General features: G+C 38.8%; 1 protein-coding gene across 1 annotated transcript in view; it reads right to left on the reverse strand.

Moving 5' to 3' along the window:
• The window catches only part of Dpy19l2 (dpy-19 like 2), a 106,805-nt gene that overhangs the window by 51,413 nt on the left and 31,846 nt on the right, over positions 1-23,546 (reverse strand). The window contains exons 9-12 of the mRNA XM_036193314.1: positions 21,468-21,567; positions 8,470-8,547; positions 7,272-7,358; positions 6,208-6,267 (exon numbers count right to left, since the gene is read on the reverse strand). Of these exons, the coding sequence (XP_036049207.1) occupies positions 6,208-6,267; positions 7,272-7,358; positions 8,470-8,547; positions 21,468-21,567 (325 nt within the window). The remainder of the gene's footprint in view (positions 1-6,207; positions 6,268-7,271; positions 7,359-8,469; positions 8,548-21,467; positions 21,568-23,546) is intronic.

The raw sequence follows: 23,546 nt of genomic DNA on the forward strand, positions 1-23,546 counted from the left end.
GAAAAACAAACATGGTATGTACTCATTTGTATATATTATCTGCAAAATAAAGGATAACCATGCTACAATCCATAGCCTCAGAGAGGCTAGATAGCAAGAAAGGTTGGGGGGGGGGGTACTTGGATCTCCTACAGGAGGGGAAAGAGAAGAGTTTTCAAAACAAGTATGACTAAGGGAGTGTCGGGATGGGAATAGAGCAATCAAGTGGAGGAGGGGACAATTACAGGGGACAGTACTGAAAGAGACTACTGGAAGGGGGGCATTTGGGAACAGGTAAAAACCTGGCACACAGGAATCTTCCAGAAATCTACAAGAAAGGCCCAGCTGAGATTCCTAGAAATAGCAGATATGCAGCCTGAACTGGCCATCTCTTGTGACCAGATTGGTGCCTACCCCAATTGTCATTGGAGAGGCTTCAACCTGCAACTGATGGAGACAGGCGCAGACCCACAGCCAAACATTAGGCAGAGTTTAGGGAATCCTGCAGAAGAGGTGGGGAAGGGATTGTAGGAGCCAGAGGGGTCAAGGACACTACAAGAAAACTCATGAAATCAACTAACCTGGTCTCATAGGGGCTCACAGAGTGTAAACCCACAACCAGGGAGCCTGCATGGGACTGACCTAGGCTCTCTTCATATATGGGATAGTTGTGTACCTTGGTCTTCTTGTGGGAGTCCTAACAGCAGGAACAGGGGCTGTCTCTGACTCTTCTGCTGGTGTTTGCGACCCTGCTCCTCATACTGGGTCGCCTTGCCCAGCCTTAATATATGGGGAGGTGCTTAGTCTTACTGCATCTTGATATGCCACATTTTGTTGATACCCATGGAAGATTTGCCTTTTCATAAGAAGAAAAGGAGGAGTGAATGGGGGGGTGGAAACAGAGGGAGTATGGAGGGAGGAACTGGGAGGAGAGGAGGGAGTGGAAACCAGCAGGATGTAAAATAAATAAAAAATACATTTATTAAAAAATAAGCCAAATTAAGTGCTTTTGTACAGTAGAAAGATACTTTTAAATGTATATGTTTTTAAAATCAATTCATAAAAATTCAAAATCCAAGACAAGAAATGAGATAAATAGAACAAAATAAAACTTCCATTAAAGGCTGACAGTGAAGGGAAGGAAGTTATAATTGAAGACGAAGGAAATGATGGGAAGTCTAAAGAAAAGATCCAAATAAAAATTCGGTGAAGATATGAAAGCAAAGGCAACTAAATAACCATGAAGAATGCAAGTGAGAGCAGACTGGTAGGAAGGACCAGAAGTTGAACAGGAAGGTGAGCATATAATCAGAATTGTATTTCTTGAGAAATACAATGTCCATAAAAAAAGAGACCCCCGATATATGCATGTGCCTTAGTTAGAATTTCTACTGCCCCCCTTTTTAAAAAACTGAATTGCTTGTTTTCTTGATATTTAATTGTTTTTAGTTCTTTGTGTATTCTACATATTAACCCTCTTCCCAACAGATGTATAGTTTGTAAAGATTTTTTTCTCCATTTGTAGGTGGCTGCATCACTTGAATGATGGTGTTCTTTGCTGGACAGAGTGTTTTGATTCATAACATCCAATTTAGCAATTGTTGACACTAGAGAGAGAGATAATAACCTCAACAAATTTTACTGGTCAAACTGGATAGCTCATATAGAAGAATCAAACTTGATCCTTGTATTTCATCCTGCATTAAACTCAGTACCAAATGGATCATGAACCTGGACATAAGATCTGATGACCTGAACCTGAGAAAGTAGAAATCAGAGAATGTGCTTGAACTCATTCGCACAGGAAAGGAAGACCAAGAGTATAAGCAGTTAATATCAACAACTAAAATCAGAAATGGAGCTAAATAGGGTTCTCAAAAGATAAAACACAATTGTCTGAGAAACACTTTAAAAACTGTTCAACATCTTTAGCCATCATGGAAATGCAAATTAAAACTACTTTGAAATTTCATCTTACCTCATTCAGAATAGCTAATATTTAAAAAATAAATAAATGAAGATGCTGGCATGGGTGTCAGGAAAGGGACATTTATTCACTGCTGGTGGGAGCTCAAACTGGTGCAGGCACCGTGGAAATCACTATGGAGGTTCTCCAAAAGCTGAAAATAAATCTACACCCCTCTTTGGCAGATAGCCAGAGGACTCTCTATCCCGCTACAGAGATTCCTGCTCATCTATGTCCATTGCTCCTGTGTTCACAATAGGTAGGAAATGGAAACAGCCTAGATGTCTATGAACGGATAATAAAAATGTGGTATATTTATACAATGGCTTATTACTCAGCTGTTAAGAAAAGTGAAATAACAAAATTCACAGGTAAATGGATAGACCTGGAAATAATCACTCTAAGTGAGTAAAGTCAGACCCAAAAGGACAAATGTTACCTGTTTTCTCTTACTGTGGATGTTATCTTTGAACCTCCAGATATGTGGGAATGCCCACAGAGGTCTGGAAAGTAGCAAGGAACCATGGGTGGGGGGCAGTGTTTTCAAGAGAGGAGAGAGAGAATGAGGTGGTATAAAGCATTAAAGGGGAATAATAGAACAAGAAGGGTTAAACTGGGGTGGAAGATGGGAGGGGAGAGTGGAGAAGAGTGTGGGAAGGGCTAAATAACATTAAAGACATTTAGAAAAAGTCACATGGAAACCTACTATTTTAGAAGTTCTCATGTGTGTATATGCATACACATATAAAAATAATTAATATGCTATTTCTCTTTTTGCTTCTTTTCTGTCTTGTGGGTTCCGGATATTGAACCTTTTAAGTATGCCAGGCAAAGAGGCCACCTTTGGGTTACATCCCTAACCCATTCTAAAATCTCCCTTTTCTTTTGCTTTATGAACTCGAGTTAATCCTCCATTGTTTCTCTATTAACAAATTCTCTTAGTTATCCTTGATCCTAGAATACTTTCATTCCCCTTTCATTTTTTTTTTTTTAAGATTTATTTATTATGTATACAATGTTCTGTCTGCATGTTTGCCTTTTGGCCAGAAGAGGGCGCAGGATCTCATTTCAGATGCTTGTGAGCCACCCTGTGGTTGCTGGGAATTGAACTCAGGACCTCTGGAAAAGCATCCAGTGTTCTTAACTGCTGAGCTATCTCTCCAGACCCATCTCTTTCATTCTTAGTGGGCACTGTAGCAATTTGGGTGATAAATATCTCCCATCAACCTATGTATTTGAATACTTGGTTCCTGGGTGGTGGCGCTGTTTGGTGAGCTTTAGGAGGTACAGTCTTATTGGAAGAGTTCATCATTAGGGGTGGGATTTGAGAATCAAAGCTCATATCACTTCAAGTTCACAGTCTATGTTTGGTGCTTGTGGTTGAAACAGGAGTCCTCAGCTCCCTCGTCCTGCTGCCATTCATGCTGCTTGCTGCCGGGCCTCCCACCACAGTGGACTCATCCCTTTAGAACTCTAAGTACAAATAAACTCTTCCTTCTGCAAGTTACCTCTGTGGTGGTTTTTTAATCACAGCAACAGATAGCAACTAAAACAGTCACCACCCTGGATATAGAATTCTTGACTGGCATTTCCTTCAGACCTAGACAAAAATCCTGCCACCTCCTGTCTCCACAGCTGGAGATAGAAGTCTGCTATAACTCTTCTCAGTATAACCCTTCTAGGCAACATGCTATTTATCTCCATCTAGTATCATTTTTATTTTCTAAAATTTTGTTATTATGTATCTTGGTTTGAGTTTCATTGGATTTCTCTTAAACAGGATTCACCTTTTGATGGATTGGGGTTTCAGTTATTGCTTTTCAAGTATTGGTTAGCCTGTCTACTTTTGGCCTCTTCTAGAATTTCAATGACAATTTATCAGACCTTTTCTTATTGCCCACAGATCTCTGAGGTATTGTCATGTTTCCAGTCTGTTCTTAATTTAGATCAAGTTGTTTTTCTTGCTCCATCTTCAGAGATGTGGTTTACTCACTATCGTTCACTCTTACCATAAGCTAATTCACCAGATTTTAAATTTATATGTACTGTGTTATTCAACTATATAATTCCCAAGTTCTTTTTTCTAAAAGCTTCTATTTCCTGAGATGTTAAATCTGTTTCTAACATATTTAAATATGCTCACTGAAGCATTTTTATGATGGCTGTTTCAAAATCATCATCAAATAATCCTATAGTCCATTGTTCAATCTCCTTCTCCCTCCCTCCATTCTTCACAGCCTGCAGTAATCACTATAATACATTTCAGTCAATGTCTGTAAAGCATCCACACATGGGAAAGAGCATGCAGTATTTTTTCTGTGCCTGATTTCCTTCATTATGTGTAATGCCCTCCAGCTTTGTGCATTTTCTATATATCATAGAATATCATTCTTACTTATAGATGATAAATTATTTTGTGCACAGGCATACCTCATTTTTTCTATTCATCCACCAATAAGCACCTACATTGACTACATGTCTTAGTTATTGAGAATAGTGCACCATAAACATAGACTGTCAGGTGTTCCTCTGATATACTGACCCCATTTTCTTTGGCTGTAAACCCAGAGAGGCAATCTTGCCAGAGTAAATTCTAGTGGTCCACAACACCAGGGCACAACTCTGTTCATGATAACCTCATGTGTATTTTATGAAAGCTAGAAGTCAGGTATGCAAAGGCTCTAAACACAAAGCAATGATGGAGAGGTGGGAGTCATCCCAATGGTCAGAGCAGTGATATACAGGAGCTGAAATACCATATTTTATACCACAAATATGTAAAATTACTGCAGAGTAATACAATTTATTAACAGTTAAGGAGCTGGAAAAAGTTAACCACTCTAATCACTATACACTATATACATGACTCAAATGATCACATTGTATCCTATAAATATGCATAATTGAAATAATTAGTAAAAAGAAATGCAGATTTCCAAAGATACCACCACCCTACGCATCTCAGTGCTGACGTATGCTGATCATCTTCTCTAACTCAAGTTACTATTTTTCTCATTCTTGCTATTGGTAGTAGCTATTACATTCTGAATCACGTAACAGAGATTGTGGAACCTCTTTTAACACCCCATTTTAACCTAATAATGTTCCAATTCAAGCTATGTAACCCCTGACCTTTTTATAAACTCTTGTTGCAATAACAATTTCGTTTTCAGAATCTTTGCAGAGTACGTGTGTCCGTTTAGTTCACTTGGTTCCTCTGGTGGCTTCGTCTCAGTCCCCACCCTCACTCAAGTTGACCATCGGAGAGAACGCCCCTCACCGGTCCTCTTGCCGTTAAGTGGACAGTGGCAGATACCAGGCGTAGGGAGTAGAGAGCTCATTCTTTACTGGTATTTTGGTTAGGTTCTTAAATGTTTCCCAAAGCTCATGGGCCGAAGGCAGAGACTTCTCAGTGTAGCAGGATTCAGAAATGAAGCCTCTGGGAGGCGACTGGATCATAAGGGCTCTGACCTCACAAATATTAATGCCTTTATCGATTCCTAGACCAATGGAGTTTGAGAGTGGGATTTTGTTATAAAAGGTCCCCAGCTCCTTCCCTCCCTCTCTCTCTACTTCCTGGCTGCCGTAAGGTGGGCAACTCTTTAACCAATACTCACTGCCGTAGCTCTACATCTCTGCTGCCCAGAAACAACAGGGCTGAGTGGCAACAGACTACCACCTCTGACACAGGAGACAAATACACCTTTTCTCCTTGTCACAGTTATGGAAATATGACTAACACAGCTGTCTTCATGTCACCTGTCTTGGTGATATGGCTGCCCATTGACGCTAGGAAGGGATAGTCGATGCCAGATCCTCAGGGTGGAGAGTGTCTCTGGCTTAACTTTTTGGGTTTCTCTTCTCACCTCTGCCTCCCAGTTATTGAGAGGATTCCTGCTCAATCTCTGCCAGTAGAAAATGCTAAACGAATACATTTTTATGTGCAATTTAGCAGAATCTTCTAAATGCCACAGACATAATTATACTTACTATTCACAAGTAAAATAACTGATATTCATTAATTTTATCAAAATGACACTTTTCTGAAATCAAGACTATTGTATATTAAAAGTGTCGTGCTATCAACTACTTGGTAGACAAATCTTTCCCCATTTTCATCATATGGCACAAGAATGCCTCAAAAAGAACCTAGAAGATCATTACATTTGTTTTTCTTTATTTAATGAAAAACCTACTTCTTCATTCAGTTTAAGAAATACAAGGACAGATTGAAGAAAACTGTTAAAAACATTAATACTTACCCAAAAGTGGAGTTCAGAAGATCCCAATCTTTGAATTTTATTTTTCTTTTGCATTATTGCCTAGAAGACATGTAACCAAAAAATGAAAGAAATAAAATTAACATTCATTTACAATTAATAATTAAATAAGCACTCCCTCCCATCTCAACTACATCTGCAATTTTTGCCTGAATTATTGACTTCCCAAATTGTGGACAAGATAAACTTCCTTGAAGCTATAGGAAGTTGCTTTGTGTGATAAGATGTTGCCTCTTGAAAGGCATTTCCACCTCAGTGAGTTATGTGGTACATGCTCTGCACAGTAACTCCTGTGGAAAGATGTGGATAACCGAGAAAGTCTAGTACCAGGTTGAGAAAGTCAACTGCACTGTGCACACAGTCAGTTTTTATAATGCTGAACACATGACCTTTCCTCTGTTTCCACATTATCAAGTAAGTAATTAAGAGGGTGACTCTTACACACAATCTAGGTCTTGTATTTCCCTCTATTGCTTAGATTTGTGTTTTTCTCAACAAAAATTTAGTGGGTCCATCTCTACAGTCACATCCTGTTTATTTTAATGTTTCTCAGGCACAGATTCTTACAGGCCAGATTGGCCATTAGTAATTTTCTACTCTGGTTTGGGTAGGAAGGGGTGATACACTAGCTGAGTTTTGGGCAGGGATAGCCAGACTAGGAGGTTATCAGCAGCAGTTTGGTATTATAATATTTATAGATGGACCTGAGCTGGTTTGAGGCAGTTTTGACAACAAACCATTATATTTTATTTCTTACATTTATAATGATAACTTAACAAATCCATTTTATTACTTTTAGTCACACTTCTGATATGCACAAGCCAGAATTGAGACTATTTTCTGTTCCCTCTCATTTTCATATAATGAGATACTAGAAATAGTAAAGCAAAAATGGTCTTTCCTGGGTGCACTGCAATAATTTAATATTTGTGGATTGCCCTTGAGTTTTAACACCTTTGCTTCCTTCATCATTTCTACTTCATAATAACACAACTATTCACATCCCCCTTTCCCTCAAAACCTATGCTTGACTTTCTGCAACTTACCCATGTCACTAACAAAGATGAGGAATAATAAGAACTTAAGTACATTGGATTCCCAAACATCAAAATGAAACATAGGATAACAGAACCCTGAGATAAGGAAACAAAAATGATTCATAGTCAATACATGTACTCATACTTTGGAGGCAGGTTAGATAATTATATCTTTAGCATTTTTATTAGTGTATATTCACTATACATAACATACTTCATTATGACATTGTCACATAAGTAGACCATAAAATTTGATCATATTATATAAGTCATTGATTATAGTATTAATGGGTTTGTCTAAATAAAAATAGGATTTCAAGTTACTGCTGTAAGTACTAAAATTACTTATAGCAGAATTTAAATTTTTGTGTGCTACTTTGGTTTCTATAGTTTGAATAATGGAGTGACATAATAAGGCAATGATAAATATGTTTTCACTAACATTTTGTTGCATTATTTTATGATTTTTATAACTTATAAAGATTTATTATCATTTTATGATTTAAAAGAAGATGCATTTGGGAACTAAGATAAGAAAGTACAACAGTATAAAATTTCAGTTGCAAAATTTCACATTTTCACAGTGTTAAAAATCCCTGATATAGGGGTTGGGGATTTAGCTCAGTGGTAGAGTGCTTGCCTAGCAAGCTGAAGGCCCTGGGTTCGATCCTCAGCTCAAAAATAAAAAAGTCCCTGATGTAAAAGGCATTTAAAAAATAATGATGATATTAAAATGCAAAACTAAAGACTAAAGGGCTAGAGAGATGGCTGGGCAGCTTAGAGCACTGGCTGCCCTTACAGAGGACCCAGGTTCAGTTCTCAGCTCCCACATGGTAGCTCACAACCATGTGTAACTACAGTTCCTGGAGATATGATGCCCTCTTCTCCACTCTGTGGGCACTGCATACATGCAGTGCATATACATTCATGCACAAATATTCATATATGTAAAACAAAAATAAACACATCTTTAAAAACATAAAAAGCTTTAGAGAGGACAGTCCATCTATGGTATGGTTGTCAATAAAAAAAAAAAAAAAAAAGCACAGCATAACACAGAGCCTGACATGAGCATTTCCAGCTTTCTCTCTAAATATTGTCAATATCATGCACCAGAAATACTAAAAGTACCATGTAAAACAAAATTAGTTACGCTTTACAAACTGAGATATCTTAATATTAGACTTATAAATATTTAAAATATTACCATATTGATATAAATGATCTTCTGAAATTTGCTTGGCTCAATGTATCCCACAACATACATAGGAAATAATGAGGCTATCTGAAATGAAAATATAAAAACCCAAAAGTGAAAAAAATGTAGAAAATGCACAGTTCATTATTCATAGAAAAAGCAAATACAAGGGAACAGTTGTCTATCTGATAGTAGGAGCAAAATGATATGATCTAACTCTCCAGCCTAGAAATAGAACAGCTGAGGAAAACATACACAAGTATAGGCATATAAGAGTGCTTGGTATTCATGGTAATTATTATTATTATTACTGTTATTATTAGCAAGCCAATTAAGAACCACAAAGATAAATCCCAGGAAATAATGGGAGTCTCCACCTCTGACCATGATATTTGGGGTATTTCTCTTCCAGAATAGCTTTGCAGTTCCAACGATGGCTAAGAATGCTGGTTGTGCAGCAGGCGAAAATGAACAGGCTAAGCAGGCAGACTGTGAGGAAGGCACACTGAGAAGGAGATGCCTCTTGAATTCGCAGGCTTTGGTTCGAGGCTTGGAAGGTCTAACTGTAGAGGTGAGCCAGAAAGAAGGAAGCTACTAGAGAGAACAAAATCTATTTTTGGATCATCTCACTCAGTGACAATGATTCAAGATTGCTAGTGCTTTTTCCTGTTGAAAACAAATTCATTATTCTCTAGAGAAAATGATCATCAACATAGCCTCACTCTAATCCTAAATCACACATCAAAACCAACCAGGCATGGGAATAGAAAAGGCATTATCACAAAGATGCCTGAAATAGATCTGTAAAAAAAAACCTCCTACAGATCAGCAAATGTTATATGAAAGGCCAGATGTGTTCAGTGTGCCCCAATTTACCTATTGCAACTTCTTTTCTCACCTAATTTTTTTTGTACAAATATCTGTATCTGTTATGTATAGATATATATCTATATCTATCTATATATATAAATAAAAATATAGATAGATAGATAGATAGATAGATAGATAGATAGATAGATAGATAGGTAGATAGGATATTCTTATCTTTCAGGACATTCAAAAGCATGCCTGACATCAACAAACATAAACTAAATTGTTTTGTATGTTCTAGGACATAGTAGGTAGGGCTAAAAATTCGACAAGAGAACTAACAGTCTTAAGAAAGGAACCAAACTGAAATTCTGCAACTATATATTACAGTAATTAGTATTAAGAAGCTGAGAGAGGGGCTGGGAAGATGGATCCGTGGTTAAAAGGACTTGCTGTTCTTCTGGAGGTTTGGAGTTCAGTTCCCAGCACCCACATATGATGGCTCACAGCTGTCCATAACTCTCTCCAAGGGTTCAAATGAAATAAATAAAGCTTCTTTTGAAAGAAGACACCAACAGCTAAGTTTCAATGTAGCATAAACAAGGAAGAGGTGTGCTACAAGATGGGTTAGGGGAAAACATCCTGAGGAAAGCATAAAATTATAAACCCTGGAAAAAATATGGAGAAAAGCACAGCAGAGGTAGTGCACATGGTACATAACCCACGTGTGACACTGACATTTCAGGAGGAGAGAGGAAGTAGAGGGGAGGTTATATTGAAATAAGAAGTGCAACTGAGGACTTCTCAAAACTCAGAAGCAAAAACAAACAGTGATTCATGAATATTACAAACTAAGAAAGTTAAGGAAAAGGGGCCATTGTCAGGGTAGTTGGTTGTAGAAGCAATAAAGAGAGGAATATCAGGGTGCAAGTGATCTGGTTAGGGAAGTGGGAAAGGAGGGACTCTAATCAGAGTGGAGGGTGGAGGTAAATCCAGAAGAAAAGAGAAGGGAACAGTGATACTAAAGATGTCTGAAAAAGTCATTAGGAATCATACTGTTAATGATCTACTAAAAATATAGTATGCATAAGTTGGTGTATAAATATTCCCCATGTAGTTTAAATAAAACTTTTCCATCTCTACTGGCAATAAATACTCTTTCCAAGAGCCAAAGACCACCTCACAAAATCCCAACACCAAGCATAAGAAGCCCTATTCTGAGGTATTGGTCAGGATTGGTTGTCCAAGAGAGCCTCAAATCATTGCAGGCTCTTGTCATGGTTACCACCAAAAGATGGACAGTCCCTATTGCTTAAAGACAGCACTTATTTCAGACACAAGGCTCAGAAGTACCCAAGATGGAACTTACCTGAATGCCTTCTCCCTGAGGACTAGCTTTCATAGTCTCAAAAGGCCCCATGTAAGCTTCCAAAGAAGGGAAATGACCTATGGCCACCACTTTACTAAATCGTCATAATTCGTAACAACAATCCATAAACATTTGTCCTATACCAACTAATAAATGTAGTCTACACCTTTCATCAAGGAAACATCTCTGCAACAGGTGGAGACCACTACAGAAAACCACAACCAACCAAAACTCAGAGCTGTGGAATCTAGCCCCAGTGGATACACTTACAAAACAGCTCCAGCATCTAAGACTCAAAGAACATAGTAGAAGAGAGGGTGGAAAGATTGTAAGAGCCAGAGGATCACAGAACGAACTGGGAGATTGTGTCTCCTAGTAGTGTTGGAAGCTACACCCATAAAACCTCATCAACATAGCTTCCTAAATGTGAGCTGAACAAAGGCAGCAATAGACAAGCAGAAGTAGACAGAAGGCCACGAGGCCTCAGCTCAGCTCTACACAAAGAGCTACAGGCAACCAAGGAACTCTGAGAGAGGGAGAGATGGTGTTTCCTATGAAAAAGCACATCAGTTGGTTTTCTAATACTAAATGGTATTTCAGCCCTGAAAACATACAAGTAACATTATACAGACTGAGCAGGTATTTGTGCACTTAGTAACATATATCCATATATATTACAATGTGTGTGTGTGTAAAACAGTTAATATTTTAAAAAGAGGCCATGAATTTGAAAGAAAGCAAGGAGGGGTACACGGGAGGGTTGGAGGGAGGAAAGGGAAGGAGAAATTGTGTGATTATATTATATTCTCAAATGAAACCTCAAAAAAGTAACAGAATTAAGTTTTTTAAAGGAGCTTAAATAAGTAGAAGAATATTCTATACTCTATGACTGGAAAATACAATATTGTTAATATATTAATTTTTTAAATTTTGGAATAAAATTTTCAGAAGAAATGAAAAGGAGAATTACTATAATTAAATTAAAATTATTTTTCTTTCTATAAACAAAAGATGAATATATAGAATAATCCAATATTTCATCCAAGTTTAGAAAAAACAGCAAAGAAATAAAGGAAGGAAAAGGATGAAAGAAAGAAGAGAAAGAGAGAGAGAGGGAGAGAGAGAGAGAGAAAGAGAGAGAGGGAGAAAGCAAACAAGCAGATTTTAAGGGACATTAGGACAATTGCTTTGTGCTTTCTACTGACTCTAAATCACTTAAAAATAGTTTTAGGCAATGAAAGAAAGTTCATAAGGTCACCTTGTGAGGAAAATTAATTTTGTATTTTACGCAGAAAAACCACTGAGTAACAGTAAATTTAATTAATAGTTTATCCAAGGTATAGAAGTATTGTTTAATTGTGTATTTCTTTTATCAATGCTACATGAAAGTTGGAGACCTTTCTGTATAATAATAATATAAACAATAAAGTCAGATTGTAGCTTTGAGTAGAACTGAGTTCTAAGATGCTGAGTGTGCCTCAAAAGCAAACTAGAAAGTGCAGGTGCTTCACAGGCAAGCCTGGCTTAATTGTGGCCTTCATAGGTTAGAGAAAGCGAGTGCTACCTGTTGGACTGGACTACTTTGGAATTGAAGCAAAAGGGCCCCCACTTCTGGAGCCTGGCACACTTAGTCTTCCATTCTTTTTTTTCCTAGCAATACAGTGATGATTCACTCATCTTCAGCACTTTCTAAAACACCACAGCCAAGCTTTGGTTGAGAAAACTACTGAACAGGCAAAGATTCTGCAGGGCTTCTGAAATGTCATTAGTTTAATTGCTGGTTAAAAGATCATTTCCATCTCCAGACATAAGCAGCAGAGTTGGTAAGTCCACTGTGAAATACAATGAACAGGGGCATGGCCTCTTGCTTCCAGTGGCTTCTTTTGGGCACTGGCTTTGAGGTGATTTATCCTTCAGCAGAGGTAAGAATTTGTCTCCAGGAAACAATAGGAGGGATCTGAATCTGTTCAAGTCCTTGGGAAACTTTTGTTTCTAAAATCAGAGGTGTGTTCAGATATCTTAAAGTAAATTAGTTATGATGTTTGAAACCATTAATATATATCCTATAGACACATTCCTTGTCATCTGCTATTTGGTTTACAAAGAGATAATTTAAACTTTATTTTAAGCATCATGACAACAAATGAAGCCTCTAATTAATCTGTAGAAATCCACTCCTACAGTGTATGTTTAGAGTATGTAACAGGATTTAACAGGATGCCAAGTTAGACAAAGCTTATGGAGAGGGGGGTTGGGTCTCAAGTAAGAGAAGTGTTATAGCAACATCTTCTAGGAGGAGGAGCATCAAATTGCCTGTGGGGACACATTCTGAGGCTTCTTTCAGCTTTATATCAAAGGCTAGCAGGTTCTCATTGTTCTTGAGTGGAAGGTTCTGATGAACAAGAACTGTCCTTCCTTGGACCCTTAATGCCATTCTGACGGCATTATAATCTGACGTTCACTGACGAAAGAACTAGATAACAACTTGCAAGGAACCAGGAGTTTTGAGTTGAGAATCTTTACCAATATTTGAATACCTTTAAAATCCTAATGCTATGAAGGATAGAGCGGCTGCTAGACAGCATCTCAAAGAGGTTGGAAAACACACAAATTGTTCAGGTAAGAAAACCAGGTTTGAGCACTTGCCCATCAAAAGAACTCAGAGGCCTGTCTGAGAAGAAAGCTAGTTCTGCAGAGGGCACATGGTCGATGCTGAGCCTCTGTTACCTCTTGGCAGCTTTCTTGGCACTACATGTGAGCTGTAAGGCAGAATGACTGTTACCTGCACAGGCAAGTCCTCTGTCCAGACCCATCTGTGCAGGAAATACCCAACACCTATGCTCTAGTGACACTGTTTTGTCTTCAAGGAGGTATATCTGAGTTCTTGATGGCCATGCCCAAACAAGGGTCTTCTTCAATTCCCTCAAAAGCCCTGGGACAGGAGACACAATTTGCCAGTTGGAAGCTTTGGATGTTTCTCTTCTGTGGAAATTCTTACAGAGATCTGGAAAGCACCTTCATGCATAAGTAACAGCACAGAGGAGTTAATGAGTTGTACAGTTGTGTAGATGCAGAATCCACTTTGGCTTAGAAATGTCAAAACATGTGATACAAGATTAACTAAAAAAAAAAAAAAAAATCAATAGTCCTCCTGGAGACAAATGATAAATGGACTGAAAAAGAAATGAAGAAAATAATCACCCTTTACAATAACCACAAATAACATAAAATATTTTGGGGTAACTCTAACCCAACAAGAGAAAGACCTGTATGATGAGGACTTTAAATCTTTGAAGAAAGAAATTGAAGAAGATTGAAAGATCTCCCATGCTCTTAGAGAATAGGTAGGATCAACATAGTAAAAAATGGCAATCTTACCAAAAGCAATTTACAGATTCAATGCAATTCCCATCAAAATCCCAACACAATTCTTCACAGACCTTGAAAGAACAACTCAACTTCATGTGGAAAAACAAAAAACCCAGGATAGCCAAAACAATCCTGAACAATAAAGGAACCTCCAGAGGCATCACCATCCTGACTTCAAGCTCTACATAGAGCTATAGTAATAAAAAGAGCTTGGTATTGACATTAAAACAGACATGTGGATCAATAGAATTGAATTGAAGACCCTAGCATTAATCCACACACTCATGAACACCAGATTTTTCACAAAAAAAGCCAAAAATGTACAGTGGAAAAAAAGAAATCATCTTTAACAAATGGTGCTAGCATAACTGGATGGTGGCATGTATAAGATTGCAAATAGTGCTCTGCACAAAACTCAAGTCCAAGTGGATCAAAGAGCTTGTCATAAATCCAGTTACACTGAACCTGATAGAACAGAAAGTAGGAAGTACTCTTGAACGCATCAGCACAGGAGACTACATCCTAAATACAACACCAGTAGCACAGACACTGAGAGCAACAAATAATGGGGCCTTCTGAAACTGAGAAGCTCTGTAAAGCAAAGGACACACTAAATAAGACAAAATGACTGCCTTCAGAATGGGAAAAGATCTTTACCAAGCCTACATCTGACAGTGGGCTGATCTCCAAAATATATAAAGAACTCAAGAAAGTAGACATCAAAACACCAAGTAGTCAATTAAAAAATGGGGTACAGACCTAAACAGAGAATTCTCAACAGAAGAATTTCAAATGGCTGAAAAAACACTTAAAGAATCATTTAACATCCTTAGTGATCTGGGAAATGCAAATCAAAATAACTCTGAGATACCATCTTATACCTGTCAGAATGGCTAAGATCAAAAATGCTAATGACAGCAGCCTATGCTGGAGAGGATGTAGAGTAAGAGGAACACTGCTCCACTGTTGGTGGGAGTACAAACTTGTACAGCCACTTTGGAAATCAATATGGTGGTTTCTCAGAAAATTGGGAATCAATGCACCTCAAGACCCAGCTATTCCACTCCTGGGTATATACCCAAAGGAAGCACATTCATGCCACAAGGACATTTGCTCAACTATGTTCATAACAGCTTTATTTGTATAGCCAGAACCTGGAAATAGGCTAGATGTCCCTCAACCAAAAAATGGGTAAAGAAAATGTGGTAATTTACACAATGGAGAATTACTCTGTAGTAAAAACAATGATATCATGAAATTTTCAGGCAAATGGATGGAACTAGAAAAACCATCCTGAGTGAGGTAACCCAGACCCAAAAAGACAAACACAGTATGTACTCACTCATAAGTGGATATTAGATGTAAAGCAAATAAGCAGGCTACAATCCACAACCCCAGAGAAGCTAGGTAACAAGGAATACCCTAAGAGAGACATGCATGGATACCCCTAGGAAAGAGAAATAGATAAGATCTCCTGAGTACATTGGGAGCATGGTGGAAAGGGGAGGAGGTAAGAGGAGGTGGCAAGAGAACATGAGGGAATGGGGTGGTTGAGTTGGGGGAAGGACAGAAAGAGGGGGTGGGAAAGAGATATCTTAATAGAGGGAGCCATTATGGGGTTAGGGAGAAACCCAGTGCTAGGGAAATTCCCAGGAAACCACAAGGATGAACCCAGCTAAGATTCCAAGCAACAGTGAACTGGCCTTCCCCTTTTATCAGATCAATGACTACCCTAATTGTCATCATAGAACCTTCATCCAGCAACCGATGGAAGCAGATGCAGAGATCCACAACTAACCACTGGATGGAGCTCCTGGAGTCCAGTCCAAGAGAGGGAGGAGAGATTATATGAGTAAGGGAGTCAAGATCATAATAGGGAAACCCACAGAGACAGCTGACCTGAGCTAGTTGCAGCTCACCGACTCTGGACCAACAGTTGAGGAACCTGCATGGGATCGAACGAGGCCCTCTGAATGTGGGTGACAGTTGTGTGGCTTGGGCAGTATGTGGGGCCACTGACAGTGGGACCAGAATTTATCCCAGGTGCACGAAGTGGCTTTCAGGAGCCCATCCATATAGAGGGATACCTTGTTCAGCCTCCATACAGGGGAGAGGGGCTTGGTCCTGCCTCAACTTGATATGCCAGACTTTGTTGACTCCCCATGAGAGGCCTTACCCTCTCTAAAGAGTGGATGGTGAAGTGGGGTTGGGGGAAGGTGGGAATGAACAGGAGGAGGGAGGGAGGGGGAACTGTGGTTGGTATGTAAAATGGGGGGAAAAAAACTTTAAAAAAAAAAGCCAAAAGACAAGAGCCTCCATAAGGCAAACTGCAATTAAAAGAGTTTCGTTACTTTTAGGAAGATAGCAGAGTGGAGACTACCTTTGTGAGACGGTGAAGGAGAGAGTCAATGTCAGAAAAGGACAGACAAAACAGACTCTGTCCCAAAGAAAGAATTGGAGGAAGAGCATCAGAAATGCACAAAAGAAGGCAAGAGGGATGGGGAGGCAGAATGAGCGAATCAGGGAGCAACAACCCCACCAAACCAGACAAGCTTCCATCCTGGACAGAGTCCATCCAAGAAGGAAGAAGAGCTGCTCTATGCTCAGAGCCAGCCTCCCCATGCAAAACCCCAGAGCACTCGAGCACCATGGTTTCAGGGACACAGCCTGTACTTCTGGGAACCCAATTCAGAGTCTGAACTCTTCTCAGGAATACAGAGATGTGAAACAGGGAGATTTACAATAGCCGTAATTCCCCTCCCCTACCATATGGCAGAGAAGCAGGTGACCTTTCAAGGTGCTTCCAGAGAATCTCATAGCTGGGCAGAAGGTGACTTCAACCAAAGGTACTCAGACGCAAAGGAGGATAGCTGAGCGCCCCAAAGATCCAAGAAAGGGCTAGAAAAGTGGCACCACCTAGTGTCCCAGTACCTACACCTCTGCTAGTGCCCCAGGGAGCAGAAGAATCTTTGAAAGCATAGGATGTACATGACAGGATGAGAACCCTGTTGCTTCATCTGGACAGAAGTAGACCCCAAACCACACAGACTGTGGAGACACAGACACTCAAGGAGGGCTGAAGGGGTGAGATCCTCAACACCCCTTCCTCAACCACAGCAGAAAATAACATGGTGCAGTGTCCTTATCAACAGAACTAAGGTAAACAGAGGGGTGAACTCCCCTTCCAAAAGAAAGCATCATCTAAGATCACTGAATTCAGTTTATTTCTATTTGTGTACATACTTCTAGATTTTATTTTCTGTTTTATATGTGTAATTGCTTGTTCAAATGTTAAAACATTTTAATTAAACTTATTTTCTCTTAATATGTACAATTACATAATTTGAGTGTTGGTTGATATGCTTAACTGTATCTTATTTTAAGAAGCTCGCAAGTCTGTCCTTTTCTGTAAAGGTAATCCATCGTATTTCTACACTGATTTTCATGAGTTTACACATTTCCCCCTTCATTCCAACTCTCTCTCTCTCTCTCTCTCCCTTTACTTCATGCCCTAATTCTTTTCTCTTCACTGATTTATTATATTGGATTTTTTCCCAAACAGGATCATAAGCAAACATTTAAAAAATATAGAGAGGAAATTAATCAAGGAAATAGAGATTCTGAAGGAAAACCTTTAAAATTCTCAAAAGAATACTATACACAGAGGAACAAGAAAGATAATTTTACACATGAGAACACAGGAAGGAGTATATTCCCTGAAGATAACAGATGAATCTAGAAGATCTGGAAAGGAATCAATCATGCCCAACACAGCAAACTTGCAAACATTCAGAATTATAAATATAAAAAGAATTGCCAGTTAACCAGCACACCTAAACATCAAACAACAAAAATCATAAATAAGTAAATCCATTTCAGTTATAACCCTGAACAAAAATGGCCTTAACTCACTCATTGAAAGGTATAGACTGATGGACTGAATCAGCAAACAAGACCCACTCACTGATTTGCTGTTTCTATGAAACTCGCTGATCTGGGAGAGGCATCCATAAACTGACTCAAAAGTTGCACCTCAAAGTAACATGCAAGTGGAAGCCACAAACAAGACAACAGCTGTTCTCGTCCCCGTCCCCGGTAAAGTGAACTTCAAACCAAACTAGTCAGGAGAGATAACAAGTTAATCACTACACATTTAAAGTAGGAACAACCCATCAAAAGGATCTAACTGTTGTAAACATCCACTGACTCTTTGGGCATAAAAGAACCTATAGATTTTTAAATAAGGGTGGAAGGGGTATGTCAATACTCTTCTCACATCTAGGTAGGCCTTCCAAATTAAAAGTAAGTAGAGGAGGTGGCACTTAAGAGCACTGACTACTTTTTCAGAGGACCCAGGTTCAGTTCCCAGCAGTGACAGGGTGGCTCACAACCATCTGTGCATTGGGAACAAGTAAACCTGATGCCTTCCTAGTTACTGGATGCTTTTGGTGCACAGACAAAACACCTATACACATACAAATAAATTAAAAATTAAAAATACATGAATAAACCTCAGAGCTAGTTACAATACAAGTCAAATATATTTAAGAGATACGTGCATAATATTCTGCCAAACAGATAGGAAGCAGACATTCTTAGACTTTGTCTAACACTAACCACTTTATAAGCCACAAAACAAGCCTCAATAAATTAAAAAATGAAATGGTTCTCTGCTTCCTCTCAGATCCCAATGGTATAAAACTATTAATCAATAGCAAAAATGACCTCAAAATGTACACAAATAGAGATGTAAAAATATACTTTTTAATGAATAGTAGGTTCATTAAAGACACCAGGGAGGAAACTTAGATTCCTAGAATCAAATGAAATGCTAGCACCACCTGCTAATCATGTTCACAATAAAAATTTAGAGTGGGGTGTGAAATGGCTCAGCTGATAAAATGTCTGTGGTGCTTCAGCACAAAAGCCAGGTTCATCAGCATGCATCCATAACATCAGTTCTGAAAGGGACAGAGACAGGCCGATCACTAGAGCTCATGGGCCATGGTAAGCTCCAGACATGAGTCTCCTTACTCAAACAAGCACTAAGTTTGGTGATTCCCCTCAGGTAGACTTCGGTTTATTTGGGAATCCTTCCACTCCAGGTGCAATTGTAGTCGCCAAGCATTGTGTCTGGCAGTATAAAGGACAAGTCACATTCAGGCGTGTCCCAGGGAAGGGCTGGGAAGTTCATGGAAGGCCACATTCTCATGCAGAAGAGGAAGAAGTGTTTTGTTAGAATTGGTGTGATGGCATCTTCCGTAGTGCACAGAATACATGATGGGTGCACAGCCCTGCCGATGCAGGCAGTCTGCTTGCCAGGTCGCTGCTTAAAGGAGGACATCCGGAGTTTTTCCTTGCCTTAAAGCATTATTGGTGACAGAGGGAAAAACTCCAGGCAGTAAAGAAGGCCCTGCTGTTAGCAATCGCATAAAGGCATGCAGTCACGCTGACTTAAATATTACAAAAGATAAGAACTGATTATGCACCTCATGTTAAAAATCAGTCCCATAAAGAAAGACAATTGAATTGATAATTGATTTGGCATAAATATGTCAGTGTTATCTTGTCTAAAAACAATTTACATCTGTCAAACTTGCTCTACAATTTCTTCCATAAGTTATCTCACTTTCCCAACACGACAACTTTTCCAACGTACCTACGGATTCCCAAGGGAAACTGAATAAGTTGTAAATTAAAATCTAGCTGCCAAAATTCTGAGCATCTTGGAATGATCATGTCTAAGGCCTTGTCAGAACAAATATCCTAGATTCCTGTGACCCTCTTTCATCATTTTTTCCTTTGAAATGTGGACCATCTTTCCCTTTATATCCATTCCTCAGACAAAATGGTTAGGGGACATGAACTAACCTTCACCCTTATTTTAAAAAAGTGGAATCTAATATCCCCAGAAAAACTTTGACATTAACATGTAAATACGAACCCAAATGTAAGCACATATTTTACTTAGGAAAATTAAGCCTTGAATATGCTTTGAACAGTTGGAAAATCACTAATGCAATTTTGAACCCCCTTTAAGAGCTTCTCATATAGTTCATCAGTACTACTAGATTGATAAATTTGTTTATAATGAACTGACTTGTTAAAAATATATTCCAGTGGCTGGAGACATGGCTCAGTGGTTAACTACACTAGCTACTCTTCCAGAGAACCTAGATTTGATTCCCAGCATCCATGAAGCAGCACATAACAATCAATGCAACTCTAGTTCTAGGAGATCCAACACCCTCTTCTGACCTCTGCAGGGACTGCCTCCATGTCATGCACAGACTTACATGTAGGCAAAATACCCACACATAAAAGTTATCTATATTCTATGATTTCAGCCTCCACAAACAATAACTATAGGATGACCCGAGTTACAGTCAACTCTAATAAGAACTGAGAATCCCTTAACAATTCTCTAGACATGCTGTGCTTATTGAGCTGAAGTCATAATCCATGTCTCATTCTAGTACAGAGCATCACTGTTGGTGGTAAGGACCTATGGATATTCTTATTGCCATAAATCTTCATCACACTGTCCTCTTACTCTGTTTCACAAGTTTAATTTCTTGCTATTAGCATTTTAGTAAAAAAAATACAGCTTCAATTCGCATAAGCAAGATCTTGATGAAAGCTTGGAAAATGGTCAAGTGGTGGTAGCACATTCCTTTAATACCAGCAATCAAGAGGCAGGTGGATCTCTATGAGTTCAAGGTCAGCCTGGTCTTCAGAGTGAGTTACAGGACAACCAGGGCTACACAGAAAAACCCTGTCTCACACACACACACACACACACACACACACACACACACACACACACACAGAGAGAGAGAGAGAGAGAGAGAGAGAGAGAGACAGAGAGAGACAGAGAGAGACAGAGAGAGACAGAGACAGAGACAGAGACAGAGACAAAGACAGAGACAGACAGAGAAGAAAAAGGGAAAAATTGAGAATGGCTTGGCTCCCGCTAGAATTTTGCTCCTCAAACAGAACAGACAGAATACAGACATTTTTGAAGACTTAATGATCAGCCCTAATTTAACAGCCCTTGAAAACACAAATAAAATCAGCTAGGTGTAATGGCACCTCTGTCACCCCTGCACTTGAGAAGTGAAGGCAGGAACATCACAAGTTCACGGACAGCCAACTTGGGCTGCAGAGTGAATTAGAAGCTAGCCTCAAATAGATAGATAGATAGATGATTGATAGATAGATAGATAGATAGATAGATGATTGATAGATGATAGATAGATAGATAGATAGATAGATAGATAGACAGATAGATGGATAGATAGACAGAAGATGATAGACAGATAGAAGATAGATAGATAGATAGATAGATAGATAGATAGATAGATAGATAAGATAGATAGATAAACAGGCATTTTACAACCCTCTACTAGAACAACCATGCACATAAGCATTCAGCTTAAATTAGTTCAAACCATCTTACCTGTGTAAAAAGTATAAACTGAGCAAACTGCCAAGGGAGCATAAAAGCGACATTGGAGAAGCAGAGCGCCATGAGGTATTTTTTGTGAAGGGTTGAGGTCCTTGAGGGAAGGAAACAGCACCTGTAAGTTCTTCTGTGAACTACAGTTCCACAGCCAGTATCTCAGAAACACAGGAGTCCTTGCTGAACACAAAAACTAACTAATCTCCTTACCTTTCACATAAAACAACACAATATAACTTTGGAAATCAACTTACTAAAATCATTTTAAATGGATGCACAAGAGGAATGCTTGAATAAAACAAAATTAGACATTTATAAATTGTATTGTATAAAATTTTTCAGTAAATTAAATTGTTTAAATACAATTTTAGTTCCTTATTTAAAAAAATGTTTACCGTTCAGTTTTAATCTCCAGGGAAAGCTCAGAAAACAGGACATGACACTGATCCTGTGCTCCTTAGGCTGTCCCTCAGTACACAGAGACGTCCTTCCCACACCTGGTCACTCACGTGATTCAGAAAATAGTGAGGAAGTAGCACCCTGCTGTCCAGGAGTGTACCAGCACTTGTGGGGGACTCCCAGGAGCTCTTCAAACAGCAAAGCTAAGGACAGTGCCACTGCTGCAGTCAGCATGCAGATTGTGTATTCCGAAACAGGACGACTTTGGGAACCAAAATCTTTCACCAAAGAGAGTGTACCATCTCTCGGAATATGAAAAGGCTAATGCAAACATCTGTGCATAGAACAAACCAGCTCTGTGGCTGCAGCCTCACATTTTGCCCAATCTGAGGTGAGAGGGATCCTTATTTTCAAGCCCCAGATCCCAAGCAAAGCACAAAGACTGCCTGAGCATTTGATAATCTTAAATTCACTCAGACAAAATTGGCTTTAGTTAAATAGAGTGCATGCCTTCAAGGTCATGATCTTAAATGTCCTGACGAGCACATTTCACTGTGTGACTCCTCCTGCCCCTCAATTAGCAAATGAACGAACATCATGGAAGAGAGAGGGTAGCATCTTTCTCTATAATTTTTCTAAGCACACAATGTAAGGAATAAATATTGAAACCTAAACTGGGAGCAGATTCCCAAAGTCATACTTAACCACTAATTGCTCACACACCAGGAGGTAGCCTGTTCTCAAGATCTGCAGTGAGCTTAGGATGCACACTCTACCTTTATTCAGTTGGCTAGCAAATGCATGCTTTTTTTTTTTTTTTTTTTAGTTACTTGGGTGTGTGCTAAGTAGTCTGTGGCTAAAGATTTAAATTTGGCATAATTCCTGCTTCTATGGGTACTTTTAAATGCATGATACACAATTTTAGAGAAAAAAAAAAAGAAGAAGAAGAGCGAAAGGAAGTTAGGATTTTCATATAAGCTCCCAGAGCTTAGTAAACTGACTATGGTTATTCCCTGAGAGTTTAGAAGACATTTCATTCAGTGACAAATTTCACTAATGTTCTGTGAATCTATTCATATAGTCAAGTTATTTATAGTATTCTGCTCTTTGTTTTTCTCAGACTTCTTACATTTCTAAAATACTTAAAACTTAATTCACACATGAGGGTATCCAAGACAATTAATTTGAAACTTGCTGACCTATTAGAAACATCATTCAGAAACTGATTATATGTATTACATGTATGTACAACACTCATATGTGTGTGAGTGTGTGTGTGTGTGTGTGTGTGTGTGTGTGTGTGTGTGTGTATACACTCTTTGGGACTATAAAGTTTACAACTTCCCAAATCTATTCATACTTGGAAGCCCCTTTTCATGGCACTATATTAATCTTCTTTCAAAGACACAATTTAGGAAACAATGCGCTGAAGTATGTTAGCTTTGAGGAATTTAGTACTTGTTCTTAAAAACCTGTGAATGGGAATGGACAATTGGCTTTTTCAGAGGACCAAGGTTCAATTCCCAGCACTCACATGATGACTCACACCCATCTGTTGATCTATGTCCAGGGGATCTGACATGCTCTTCTGGCCTCTGTGGACACCAGGAATGTATACAGTGAAAGTACACACATGTAGGCAAAATACTTATTCACACAGAAGAAAACTAAATAAAT

Source organism: Onychomys torridus, chromosome 7 (assembly GCF_903995425.1).
Source record: "Onychomys torridus chromosome 7, mOncTor1.1, whole genome shotgun sequence".
NCBI classification, from domain to species: Eukaryota; Metazoa; Chordata; class Mammalia; order Rodentia; family Cricetidae; genus Onychomys; species Onychomys torridus.